Source organism: Hordeum vulgare, chromosome 7H (genome assembly GCF_904849725.1).
Source record: "Hordeum vulgare subsp. vulgare chromosome 7H, MorexV3_pseudomolecules_assembly, whole genome shotgun sequence".
NCBI lineage: Eukaryota > Viridiplantae > Streptophyta > Magnoliopsida > Poales > Poaceae > Hordeum > Hordeum vulgare.
In genome coordinates, this window is record NC_058524.1 from 599476649 (window position 1) to 599490960 (window position 14312).

The window sequence follows — 14312 nt, forward strand, 5'->3', positions numbered from 1 at the left end:
GATCGGCCGTGATGCCATGCGTACACGCAGTCACGCGAAGTGCAGTAGCCACCAGGCCACATGTTCCTCGAACGTGTGTGCCCCGCCAAAAAAAGAAAAAACGTGTTCATCCCATCACACATGTGATATGTGGCTGCAGTCCAGTGCTGTCGCGTGAGCCAGATAGGAGTCCAGAAGCCGCACGTAGCGGCGGAATCCAACTCCGACACGCCCACCGCGCACGGCACGACGACGACACGCACCACGGCCGATCTCCATCGGCTTTCGACCCCACCCTAAAATTTGTAGTTGGACACCCGCTGGATTCCAGATTCCGTCGGGGCCGGGCCCGGAGACGGACAATGACCGCGCACTGGTCACTGTCGTATCGTTCCCGTATCTGAGCCACGGGGTGTGCGCCTAAAAATATGAAGTCTATTTTAATTGATTTGGGTAACTCCTCAAAATCAGCTAACTTTTACATAGTAAGGGCCTGTTTGGGACTGCTTCATTCCAGAAAATTCAGCTCCGCTCTAGAAAACATAAGCCAAACGGGGTAGCTTCACGATATACAGTTTCATAAAAAAACTAGAATCTGGGGTCCAACTTCCTGTTTTTTTATGAAGCTCTCTAGAAGGTGCTCCATAAAATTATAGAAGCTGGAGTTGGATTGAAATTACCCACCACTGCCACCCGTAAGTGGATACCCCTTCGTTTCTCCTCTCTCATCCAATCAAATAGATCATTTCCACCAAATTTTCCATTCGTGAAGCTGAAGCTGGATAAAAGCCAAACATTCTCTTTAAAAAAGCTACAACTTCTATATGAAACTGCTCCAAAGTGGATTTGGTGGAACGAAGCTGTTTTTGATGGAGCAGAGCGGTCCCAAACAGGGCTTAAAATAATGTTTTCTAAAATTCTGGGTGTGCCTCACCCAGCACACCCCCAGGTACGTCACTAGCGCCCGCCACAGCCCCAGCTTCTTTTTTAGAAGAAAAATTACGCCACTAACGCCCGCCACTGCCAAGCAGCACCTTCAAGAAGGATAATGACAACGACGACACTACTGCCCAGACAGGTTTTGGGGTTTCCCCCGGTACGCTTCGGGGAGTGAGGAGGAGGTACACCCGTCATCTTTCAGGAAGGAAGGGTGACGCTCTCAAGCGTCACCGTGTCGGTGTAAAATGACAAGGATTTCTCCCGACCCCCAAACCACCACCTCCCGGACAATCACAGGCGCTCCACCAAGCATGCCATCCACCAACATAAGCCACCACAATCCTGCAGGCACCATCGTCGTCTCACCATGGCAAACGTAGCAAGGCCGGTCAGTCTGAGGCGAACCACCCGAAGACAAGGCCTGACAGGAGGACAACCACGCAGGAGGGGACTACCTCCATCGTCCAAGACGGTCGCCGTCCGGACACGACGACGAGAGCATACCGAGCCATTGGAACCGGAGGGCGGCAGCAGCGCAACCACCCGGAGGACGTCCTCCACCGACATCGGCAGGTGCTCACCAGACACAGCAGCCGGGGCACACCACGCCAAATAGGACCGACCGAGCCCCAGCCAAGCCCTAGGGCTCGTAAAGTTCCCGCCGTCATGCTGCTGCACGTAAGCCACCGTCGCCGCTACCCTCATGCAGCCTAAAAGCTCAGCCGGGCATGGACAAACCCATGAAGCTCCCATCGCCACGCTGTAGCAGTGCGGTGTCAACGCTGTCATCCCAGCCGCGAGCCGCGCCGTAGGCCAACCGGAGACAGCGAGGCAGGCCCGACCTGCAAGGGGCCCATATCTGGGCATGTAGGGCCGGAGCGCCACCATCGCCGCCCAACCACCAACGGCAACACGACCGCCACCAAGGTCACCCACGCCGTACCAGGGGGAGCCCTGCCGCCACGCCAGGCCAGTGCCGCCGAGGAGCACCACCATGCCCCGGGCTGCCATGCGCCACCCGAGCAAGGATGAGAAGGGCCGGAAGCCTGCTGTCACCGGGGCCGCCCGACCAAGGGCCGGCGCGGCACACCGGCGACGACGGGACGGAGGATGGAAGGGGGTGAGGAGGCGGGAAGCTGGGGGCACGACTCGACCGCCGCGGGGGCAGCACGGGTCGCAGGAGGGAAGAAAAAGGTCAGACTTCTCACGCCCCTCTTAGAAAGAGAGAGGAAAAAGCCTATGATTCCTCTGGCTTTTGTCGACGCCGCCACATGTCTGTCTAGAGGCGCGGTTGATACTGGCCCCTTGCCGGCGCGCGCGGAGGAGGGGGTTGTTTCTTAAAATTTTGCTAGGTTTATGTCCTTCAGACGGCGGCACGCCTTCGGTTCGTTATACTGTTTGTGGTCTTCGCTAGTTGTTCTAAAGATCTACATATAATTTTTATCATTTATGAGATAAGGTGAATAGATTGAATGTTTTCAACAACAGAAGAAGAAGCAACGCCCAAACCGCTTCCGGAAAAGTAGGATCGCACGAGGCGGTAAGGGAGGCGACGAGGTTCCCTTGCGCGCCGTCGGTGACGCCACCGGTTCCCTCTCTCTCCGTCGGCCGCTCCGACGGCGGGAGGGAGGGGGAACCTCGGGTCTGTTCGCTAGGTGGGTGTGTGGTAGGGTTAGGGTTGAGGGAGACGCTGCCGAGGCCGTTGCGGTGGTGTCGATTCGGAATAAGTTTCTCCGGGCTCCGTTCATGGTCAGGCGAGGCTTTTACCTTCGTCTAGGAGCCAGCGGGGTTGGTGATTCCCGGATCTCGTCGAGGTCGCGGGCTATGGTGGCTGGAGGTCCATTGGCACTGGCCGTTTGGGTCCTCACATGGGCGATGGATGCAGGGAGACGAAGACCCTTCTTCTTCCTTGTTGGTATGATTTGATGCTGCTGTTCTTTTCCTTCCTCTGCGTTGTTGCTGGTGGGAGATCCTGATTTGTCCGGACGGATGGCCCGGCCGCGGTGCTGGACCGGTCGGATGACTCGAGTTATCTTCCTCCCGGAAGGGATACTTTTTGCGGTACTCAAAGCCAAAGATGGCGACGGCTGTTGCAGGTGTGTTGGATTGATGTCCATGCCTTCTCATCGCTGGTGTCAAGAAAGGAGGAAGCAATGTGACGGCAATTGTACCGTGGTCGAAGAAGATGACCTGCTTGGGACTGGTTGCAGATCCTTATGCTGCAAGGGTATTCTCTCAAGATTCAGGGGTGATGACACAGGGCTCCGGAGATCTTCTTGTTATGGTTGTCTTAAGTACTTTAGGTGTTCATGGTACTCTGTGTTTACGGTTCAGTGTGTTTGTAAGGGTCAATTTCTTTGTACTCATTCGTGATGTGAATGAAAAAACACCTAAAAAAATAAGAAGAAAAAAGGAACACGCACCCGCGGCCGTGCAGGCCGCCCACGCGCGTACAACGTACACGTCCATGCAGGATGCAAAAGGAGCGGTTTCGGCCATCGCCACCGGGCCCCGTCTGTTATGGACGCTCCCCGCGGTAGTCGGTTCCCAGTAGTACCGCCGGTGAGCCGCCATCGGTGAGAATCTCGGTGGATTCTCGCAACTTGCCACTAGCTCGCCAGTGTTTTTTAACCCCGAGATTCTCTGGACCACAACTTTTTCTACCCCTTCTCTTTTTTGCTTCCTTGCTTTCATTTCCTTTCCTTTCCGTTCCTCCTTTCTTTCTTTCTTCCTTTCTCAGCGTCAGCTATAGTATTTTTCCAGTGGCCGTCCGCCGTCGTATTCACCATCACCGTTGTGCACGCATGAATGCATGCATGCACTGCACTTGCCTCAATCTATTGTGCCAGCAAGCCAGCAACAGTACTGGCATGTATGTACCGATGGTGGGGGAGTTGGGTGGCGATCCAGGAAGATGTCACCCTGGAGTTGGAGAAAATTGATAATATGACACACTTTCTTGGAACTTTGATCCTATGACACACCTTTGTTCTGTTTGATTAGATGACACATCTTTCATTGATAACTTGATTAACTGACACAAATAAAGTTTTTCTTTCATTTTCTAGGTTTGGGCCTTCACGTCATATTTTATAGGACGTTTTTGCCCCTGGTCGTTATTTGACCTGCCTGGTACGATCGCTGGTTCTTGGAACGAGAAGCACAGAAGGCGTTGCCGCCACTCGCGCTGCCGCTCGTGCACAGAACGCGCTGCCGCCGCTCGCGACGCCGCTTGTGCACGGAACGCCCTGCCGCCGCTCGTGCACAGCAGCACTCTAGTCGTTTCCTCCCGTTGCCGCCTCATCCATTGACTCACAGGTTCCATCACATGTCCCTCCCTCCCTTCTCCTCCTCCTCCTCCTCTCTCTCTCTCATGTATCGGCGATTCTGCAACTTGTAATTTGCTTCCTAGTAATCAGAGATATGTACAATCTGATGGCGAAGTTGTCATTGATTGGTCCACTTTTGACATAACTCCTGTTGGTGATGATGTAATAGCTCCTATGTCCGAGGAAAACATGTGTGCCGTACTTGAAATTGAGGATGAGGTCGAGGATGCTCAAGAACAAAATGAGCCAGCTCCGGTTGTTGCCTGCCATGTTAGTGAGGAATTAATGGCTGAGAGAGCCATACCAGTAGATGACCAAGTTCCTGAAGACATAAAAATGTTATATGACAAAGATCATCCAAAAGTTGAGAAAGGTTCAATCTTTCCAACAATGATAGAGTGTAGGAGGGCTGTGAGACACTGGGCAATTAATGAAGAATTCAACCTTGGGACTTATAAAGCTAACAAGAGTAGGCGGATGGCACATTGTATGGCCGAGGATTGTCCATGGAAAATAACGTGTTGTTTGATGGCTGATAAGACAAAGACCAGGGTACTAACATAGCTTAATGTTCATTTTACTTTTATGTTATCGCAGCATCCAATTATTGTAGCTATAGTAACAACTTTGTCATGTATGCAGGTTAACAAAATAGGACCATCATACACATGTGTTTCAAGTAGCAGGCTAACTTCGGCAATGACCTCACAAGACTGGGTTCAAGAAAGGTCTAAGAAAATATTGAGAAAAACTCCAAGTATAGGATGTAAGGATTTACAAGACACGTTGGAGGAAGATTGGAATATAACCACTAGCTATGACACTGTGTGGAAGGGGATGCAGAGAGCAAAGGATGAGATATATGGTTCGTGGGGTAGTAGCTTCTGATACCTATTCAATTTCAAAGCAGAGGTAGAACTGAGATCTCCTGGAACCATTGTTGAGGTCGACACTAAACAAAAGGACGGTAATGTTTACTTTCGTAGATTCTTTATGGCACTTAAGCCTTGTGTAGATGGGTTCCATGCTGGATGTAAGCCTTTTCTTAGCATAGACTCAACTGCATTGAATGGAAAGTGGAATGGTCATTTAGCTGCATGCACAACTTTAAATGAACATAATTGGATGTTTCCTCTTGCATTCGGTTTTATTGAGGTTGAGGATGAAGATAACTGGACATGGTTCATGACACAGTTGCGTAGAGCATTGGGGCCAACTCCAAAGCTTGCTATATGTACTGATGCATGTAAAGGTTTAGAAAATGCGGTTAAGAAAGTTTTCCCTCAAGCATAGCAGAGGGAGTGTTTTAGGAAAGATAATAAATTAATTGAAAAAAGGAGAAAGATGGGGGAGAAGCTACATGGAAAAATGCTGCCAGTAGTTGTACAACAAGTGAACAATAGAACAAGAGGGCTTGGTCACTTGAAAGTTACTAGAGCAAGTAACTCTAAAGGTGAAGTTAGGGACATAAATAAAGATAATCTGAGGCATGTGGTTAACATAGAACTAAGTGAATGCACATGCCTAGAGTGGCAGCACACAGGTAAACCTTGTGAACATGCACTTGTTTTCTTGATTGGAAAAAAGGAACGTGAAGATGGAAAATTATCTCCATGAGTACTACTCTGTTGAAAGGTTTAGGGCAACTTACAGGGGGGTCGTTGAGCCTCTCACAGGTCGATCACAATGGCCTCATGTTGAACTAGACATTCTGTTGCATGCCCCACTCCCCAAAAGTTCACTAGGAAGAAAAAAGAAGTTAAGATTAAAAAGTTGCCTTGAAAAGGGAGGGGGAAATTATAAAAAGAAACCACCGCCAAAGGGTCAATTAGGAAGCCAAAATAGGTGCAAGAAGTGTCATGAATTGGGACATAGGCAAGCCGGTTGCCCAACTAATGGGGTGAAGAAAAGGTAATATTTATTGGTTCACATTTACTCAACTCGTATCTGATGTCATATTGTTTCTTTCTAGAACTCGTCGGATTTGTTGTTAGGAAACCAAAACCTAGAAAGATAAAACCAAACTCTGAAGTTGATGTCGAATGTACAATCCCAGGAGATGCTCTCCTTCAAGCTAGCCCTCGCCCCATCACAAGGAGGTAATGTTTTATTTCTCTTCAATATCTCTACAACCGTGGCATGTTTTTCTCTTGATAGATGTATTATATGTAGCCAAACATCTCTTTGAAGCCCTCCTCGAGGGGAATCTTCATTGGCTATTCCACAACGCAGCCCTGGTCCAATCACAAGGAGGTATATCTTGTTGCAAATTGTTCAATATTGTACAAATGTGTTATGTTCTTATCTTAAACAATGCCCTTTTTTGCAGCCAATCGTCTCTTGGTAGCCCTCTCAGAGGGACATCTTCATTCACTATCCCACAAAGCAGCCCTGGTCCAACGACAAGGAGGTGAAATAAATTAAAGTTTTTCTTCAATTGTGTATAACCTTTGTCCATTTTTAATTTAAGAAATTGATGCATTCTGTAGGAAACTTTCTATGGAAATAAGGACTTCCACTTCTTCACCAAAAGTTGTTTTGAAGGCCGCAAAGAAGATCACATCGAGGAAGAGAAAAACAGTATAGCATACCATGCTATGATTTCTCGTGCATGTAGTAATCTTCATGAAATTGATGCAACGTGTTGATGAAGTTGATGCAAGTGAATTATTGCCCTCTGTCTTTCGTGATATTTTCGTGTGTAGTGAAACGAGGACTCACTTTATGCTTTTGAATGCAACTTGTGAGGCATGACTCACGTTCTGCTTTAAATCAAAATTCATACCTATCAATTATGGATTGTCAAGTCTATGTGTACATATGCACCCTATTCAGCTGATTTTGTGGATACACATATGTATTCTTGTGACATGTGAAAATGGTACAAATCTAAAGGGAGATCATGTTAAAAAAATGGTAAAAATTATGTCAATTGTTTGAACAAAACTGTACATAAATTCATGTTAGAACCATTAAGCGAGGGCTATGATACTTCAATCAACAGCAGCGAGCAGCTGCAAAAGGCTCCAGGCAACAACAATAAGCTAGCATGACCTACAGAGCTACTTCATGCAACAACTTCGAGCAGCTACAAAGCTAGCAGCGATGGCATGCTCCGGCAACGCCGCCGGCCGGCCGGCCGGTTAGGGAAGGAGAGACAACGAGGTGGCGGCACGTCGGAAGGAGTCACGACGAGCACGGCGCCGGGAAGGAGGCACGCAGCAGGATCACTTGTTTTCATACGTAGAGGTCCCATATGTACGTGTGCAGCCTCTACATGCATAGTGACCGAGGCGTGTTTGACTCCATGCAGTTGAATCAGTGCGAGGGCAAAAGCGTCCTAAAATAAACTACGTGGGGGCTCATACATGAAACATGAAAGAAAAACTCAATTTGTGTCATTTAATCCAGCTATCAAACAAAGATGTGTCGTGTAATCAAATCAAAAGAAAGATGTGTCATATGATCAAAGTCCCAAGAAACGTGTGTCATATTATCAATTTTCTCCTGGAGTTCGCGTTGCGTTGCGTTGCGAGACGTAACTCGTTTCCACGACGTTCCTTGGCTAGCTGATCCCGGCCTCTCTGCTTTTCCCCGATGATCCGAAAGAGAGACGGCGCTCACTTTCTTTCATTTCATTTCACGGAAGCGGAGCTGAGCAGAGCTCAGGGCTCCGTCGATGGCGCGAGTCACCGCCGTGCCCCGGTGGATGGCGCGAGCCACCCGACGCTACGTACCCCGGCGCCGGCCGGCGGGGCACTCGGGCTCCTAGTCGGAGGCTCGCTGGATCCCGGATTCTTTCGGCTCACCACTATATCCTCCTGCCGCCGGCGCGACCAGTTGCTCACATTTTTAACCGCGAGATTCTCTGCACCACAGCTTTGAGCTTTCGTCCATCTCCGACCCATTTTTCCCTCAGCCAAAAAGGAGATTAGCCGTGGCTGGCCGTCGCTTTCCCGATTTGTCTATGCCCGTGCATGCACCATGCAGTCCCGTCACGCAGATGCGCCTACCCTGAATCCGCCTCTGCCCGATACGAAGGCGTGGTGGGGGCGGTGGATCCAGGCAGGGGCGGAGACAGGGGTGACGAGCAGGGCCTCGCCTGCCCCATGATATCTAGTGTATATTTTATTGATATGTATAAATGCTCTATATATTTAGAGCAATTTTAATGGGTTGATCTATTTCGTCCGTCGTCGTTCGTTTGGAACGGCGGGGACAAAAACAATGGTCCAACGCGTCGATTTATTGTCAAAACGCGTCTGCTTCATGTCCGTATCGATCCATTTTTGCTCAAATTTAGAACCGAAATGCGTTGATGCGGACGCGCGCCTCTTCGGTGTCTGGCCCCAACCACCGCGATCAACATTATTTACGACGACCGTCATCCTTGGGCCCACGCGTCAGCGACCGTCGCCGACCTTTTTTAATCCGAGCGTGCGGTGGGTTCAGTCATCTGTTTTCAGAACCCTCCCCCGTCCCCATCTCGCCACCCCTCGGTTTCCTCGTCGACGACCCAGCAGCCATGGACAACGACGTCAACCTCATCATTTATGCCCGTGCGGTGCTTCCAGAGAAGGTCGCCTACCTGCAGACTAAGAGGGCGATGCATCAGGCGCACGAGCGCGTCCGTGCTGCGCCATCGCCGACACCAACACTACCCGCGCCGGCATAGCCCACCCCCGCTCCGGCACAGCCCGACCTCGCCGTCGCCGCGGAGGACGCCTAGGTTTTTTTTCTTTTTCATTAATAATGTAACACGTGGACTCTCGTCGATCTTCGTGGCCGATTTTTAATGAATAATTATACATGATTGATGCACGCCGATAAAAATGAGTCGAACCAGCGTTGGATGCATGCGCCGACCCAAAATGTCGAAGCGGACGTTCATGTCCGCCTGGTCGATCCAAGCAGACAAAAAAAACGGATAAAATCACCGTCCGTTTGGATCGATCAATTAAAGTTGCCCTTAATTTCATTTATCAATAGCTATATTCAAATTCTGGCTCCGCCATCGGATCCAGGAGGATCCCCGTTTGGATGGACGCGATCCTCTCTCACGGGACCCGTGGTCCGCCGGAGTCGTGTTGCGAGACGGAACACGGGAGGTGGTTGCCACGTACGTACGTATGTTCCGCCCGCCGGCCGCTGATTCCAGCCTCCGTTCCGCTCTTGCCCCGGAAGAAACCAACGAAAAGAGAGCCGTCGCTTTCCATTCCGTTTCGTGGAAGCTGATCGCGCATGCAGAGGCGAGCTCACGGCTCGGACCGATCGGTCACGCTCCTGTGGGTGGACGGCACGAGGCAAGGAGAGCCCGTGCGGCGGGGCTACAAAGGCGGGAGGCTGGCGCCACAGCCACGCCCCCTGTCCCTGTGGGAGGAAAGGGACGAGGAGCCTGCCGCCAAGCCACCCCAGCCCCCAACCCAACCCACAGAGGCCACACACGGCGGCTCATCATGGCTCCCTCCTCCACCTCGCGCCCCTCCGTCGCCGTCCTCATCCTCCTCCTCTCCGGCGTCCCGGCCAGCCTCCTCGCCACGGCCCCCGTCTCCGGTGCGCGTTCCATTCCATTTCACTCACACAGACGCGGTCCTCATGAAACTGTTTATCTTTCTCATCCATCCATGGTTATTTTGCGGAATCAATCAGACGGGCCGGAGCAGCAGCCAGGAGGAGGGGATGGCCTGTACAGGGAGATTCTCAGGGACGAGACGGTCCTCCGGCTCAACCAACTCGGCAAGGTCAGTCAGACTCTCTCTCAGTCTATCCATTCCACGCTGCTGCGGCTCAAGGCTCTTGGGCTGGGCATATTCAGAGTTCTTGATCCGCTTTTCCAGCTCCACATATATATTCAGGGCTCCGACCTTGATCCACTTTTCCAGCTCCAGATACGGGAATCTTGTTTCATCGATCATCACTGCACCTTGACTGTTCTAAGATCTTCAACCACTGCTCGTTATCCCCTCCTAGATGCAACCAAGAACATCTGGGTTTCTTTGTGCAGTACGCAACGCAACAGTGATGAACTGCGGGTATTGCTTGCATATGTCATCTTGTAAGCAACGCGGCTTCTCTTAGCACAATTAAGATCAGTTGTGCGGCACACAACAGCCATAAACTGTGCATGCTGCACATGACTTGTCTTAGCACAAGGCTCTGCAGCACGCAACACACGTAAACTCTGCGTATTGCGTGTGTCATTTTCTAAGCAAGATGACTTCTCCTCGCACCGGAGACCATCTCATACAGCAAAACCACCAAAACTAGTTCAATTAATAACACCGGTTATGTACTTTTTTAGCAAGTGATTAGTTGGGTGTTGACGCAACCTTTTCCTTTTTTTCACGTTTCGATATATAGTTTTGTTCGATTGTGCTTCCCATCAATTCCATGAATATAATCTTGTACTACATGCCCTGTTTTGGGGGGAGATAAGATAACCTGAGGCAACCAAGGTTGCTCAATTTTCACCTTCCGCAGCTGGATTATTATACTGTTCAGCATAAGTAATTTGGGGTTTCCAAGACGTGTGCTGTGCCTTTTGTCTTACTGTTTGGCACCATAGCAGTTCAGCAAAGCAGGAGGCACGTAACTCTAACACGGCGTTGATTGCATGAATCAGATATCTGATGGCGAAGGGTTCCTCGAAAGGACGTTCCTGAGTCCTGCTTCCTTCAGAGCCACTGATGTCATTATCGGCTGGATGAAAGATGCCGGACTTACGACGTATGTCTGTTTGCACTTACAGTCATTTTCTCACGCTTTCGACTTGACTGACCTGTTTATGCTACTTTCTAAAGGTGGGTTGATCAAATGGGTAACATTCATGGCCGATTTGAACCGTCCAATTCGACAGAGAAGGCTTTATTGATTGGATCCCATATGGTCAGAGCTATCAATTCCTTGTTTCATGCTGTGATTATTTTAGTAATCAATGAGCTAACACTGACTAAAAATTTCTTGTATTGAAAAACAGGATACTGTCATTGATGCTGGCATGTACGACGGAGCCTTGGGTATTATATGCGCAATCTCTGCTCTGAAGGTTTTGAGAGTCACTGGAAAACTTCAGAGGCTCACTAGACCAGTAGAGGTTAGAGAATTCCCTAGTGTTTCCTGTTTAGTATTGCTGTTTTTTGAACTGAAGTTTAATAATGCAGTTACTATGTTATCCGCATAGTGTGCTTGTCTCACTGCAATCAGTGAGCTAGTTGCGCGAGCCATTATCTTATTGCTCGCAGATGCACGATGACTCACATGCGTCGCACAAATACGACACTTAATCTGCACTGAACTTGTCCCTGTCTTGTGTATTTAATTTCACTACTTCAGAGCGCTTTAATATTTAGTGTTCACTAGTTGCTTCCAGTCAGCATAATCCATCAGGATGTTTTTTTTCTTTATTTTACTAAATGACGTAGGAAAGTTTTAACTTTTAGCAGTGTCTATGGCCTAATTGTTTCAGATCTAACTTTGCGGTGCTGATTAGATAAGCAGGTATGAGGCCTGCTGCTATTTTAATAGATAACCAGACAGGCTACAAACATATATGTAGGCCTGGAGGAATCTAGTTTTATAGTGTTTCTCTAAACGTTTGTCGCTTTCCATGCTAATCTCGACGAGGACGTGTACCGGTGTACGTACACATTGCTAATCGCTTGGCTTTCGTTATTCTAGCTGTCTTGATATTCAGGATTCATAGCCTATTAGATGCCATGTGTTTTGATTCATCAACATATGCTATTGCATTGCCTTTAGATCACTGATATGCATTATGACTATAAATGTCTGAATGTATCACCATGACAGAGCATTTTTCTGCCTTGTTTACCTCAGGTGATTGCATTCAGCGATGAGGAGGGAGTTAGATTTCAGACGACGTTTCTCGGAAGCGCCGCTGTAGCTGGTATTCTACCTGAATCAATTTTGCAAGTATCTGACAAGAGGTTGCCCTTTTTGCATAAACCAACCGGACTACCTTTTGAAAACGATTTGCTGATGCAGTTTATATGTTATATTCAACTTCTTCAGTGGCACTACAGTTCAAGATGTTCTTAAGTTGAACTCATTTGAGGCTACTGCTGCTGCCCTTGGTCAAGTCAAGTACAGCCCGGAGTCGGTGGGGAGTTACGTTGAGGTATGCAGGATTTGCATATCGCTTTCGTGTAGATGCACACTCACATTAACAAGTTCAGTACTTACCGTCTCTGTTCATCTGTTTATGTATGGCAGGTTCACTTGGAACAAGGGCCTGTCCTGGAAGCCCTCCGTTATCCCCTTGGCGTCGTAAATGGAATCGCAGGGCAGACGCGATTGAAGGTGCATTCAAGTTCTCTGCTATTTTTGTTTTGCTGAAACATAAACATCACAACCTAAGACCAAACATAATCAAGTCAAACCAAACTAAATTATGACCAGGTAGCATTGCACAGTATGTAAAGACCAGCTTTTGCAAAACAACCAAGATGCCATTATATAATACAAATTATTTCAAAATCACCAGCCACTCCAGGACCGCCTTTTAACGAAGAAAATAATCAACTAAGCAATTCGGTCAGCAGTCTTTCTTTCAGCAAAGAATGTGAGCAGCCAACATGAAGCATTTAACTAATAATCCCTTGCTAGTTTACTACGCCGGCCCGGTATGACGCTTGCTCTGTTTGATCAGATTATAAGAATCGCTCCTTGTGAACGGTGAATATGACATGAGTATCGCCATCACCAAAGTTGCTCTGTTTGATAAGAATTAATTTCAGGTCTCCTTCTCTCTGTTTGATTTTCGTATGGGCGGTGCTCTGTAAAGCTTATAGGTTTCCCAGTCTCAGATTCCTATAGACCCCAGTGGCACAAATCGACCCCTAGCTCTGTGGCTTTTGCTTCCTAAGTTGAAAATGCTTAGAATTTTGTGGCTGTTTTATATTAGGTAATAGTAGACGGTTCCCAAGGGCATGCTGGGACGGTTCCAATGAAATTGCGCCGTGATCCGATGGTTGCAGCTGCAGAGCTGGTGGTGACACTGGAGAGCCTGTGCAAAGAGCCGAGCAGGTTCCTGACCTACGACGAGGACTGCGGCTGCTTCACCGAGGAGTCCCTCGCCGGCCTCGTCTGCACCGTCGGCGAGCTGCTCACCTGGCCCAGCGCCAGCAACGTCATTCCAGGCCAGGTAATTAATTAAGCTTGATCGTCATTGAAAGTCACCTGGTCTGACAGTTGATGCCATCAATCACCTCTAATAAGATTGGTGTCATATGTATGGATATGATACAGGTGAACTTCACGGTGGACATACGCGCCATGGACGACCAGGTGCGGGAGACGATCGTGGCCAGCTTCTCGAGGATCGTCATGCAACGGTGCGACCACCGGCTGGTCGACTGCGCCGTCGAGCACAAGGTGGCGTACGTCAACCGCTGAATCATTTCAACGGCGGCGCGTGAGCTGGATCATTCATTTAACGGTGGTGTGTGTTGGTGTCTACCTGCAGCACTCGGCGGCGGCCACGCCGTGCGACCCGGAGCTGACGGCCGAGCTGAAGCGCGCGACGCGGTTGGCGGTCTCGGCGATGGCGCCCGGCGTCCACGGGCACGGCCATGCGGGGACGGCGACGCCGGTGCTGATGAGCGGCGCGGGGCACGACGCGATGGCGATGGCGCGGCTGACGCGGGTGGGGATGCTGTTCGTGCGGTGCCGCGGCGGCGTGAGCCACTCGCCGGAGGAGCACGTGGCGGAGGACGACGTGTGGGCCGCCGGCGTCGCGCTGCTCCGCTTCGTCGAGCAGCACGCGGTCGCCGAGCTGTGAGATGTGTGAATGTGATTGGTCAGTGCCTCCGAAATGTACATATGGACTGGACTGGACGGGCGTCCCATTGGGCCGAATAAACGGGTCTCCGATGATGATATCTGTTGGAATTGAACACGAGCTGGGCCGACCCGTTAACATGTAGCAACGCTTCCGGTTTTACAAACCTTTGAGAGATTGTTGAAACTAGTAGTCATACACGTGCGCAATATGATTTTTTAGGTTAAGCCTAACAAGAAATTCTTTAAATATGGAAGGAAAAAAAT

At 49.5% G+C, this 14312-nt stretch overlaps 1 protein-coding gene across 1 annotated transcript; it reads left to right on the forward strand.

Moving 5' to 3' along the window:
- The first annotated feature begins 9589 nt into the window (after window positions 1-9589).
- Window positions 9590-14208, forward strand: LOC123411062 (probable allantoate deiminase). Its single transcript, XM_045103984.1, has 11 exons — window positions 9590-9800; window positions 9897-9988; window positions 10870-10973; window positions 11048-11132; window positions 11224-11340; window positions 12084-12193; window positions 12279-12384; window positions 12480-12566; window positions 13171-13410; window positions 13515-13640; window positions 13732-14208. The coding sequence occupies exons 1-11, from the start codon at window positions 9704-9706 to the stop codon at window positions 14044-14046; spliced, it is 1479 nt and encodes a 492-aa protein (XP_044959919.1). The 5' UTR covers window positions 9590-9703; the 3' UTR covers window positions 14047-14208.
- Window positions 14209-14312: the final 104 nt, after the last annotated feature.

Excerpts from the sequence above, each read along its gene's own strand:
- LOC123411062 (XM_045103984.1), top strand. The coding sequence starts at position 9,704 with ATGGCTCCCTCCTCCACCTCGCGCCCCTCCGTCGCCGTCCTCATCCTC. Across the intron at positions 9,801-9,896 it reads CGCCACGGCCCCCGTCTCCG|ACGGGCCGGAGCAGCAGCCA; the intron begins GTGCGCGTTCCA and ends GGAATCAATCAG. Across the intron at positions 13,411-13,514 it reads GCAACGTCATTCCAGGCCAG|GTGAACTTCACGGTGGACAT; the intron begins GTAATTAATTAA and ends GATATGATACAG.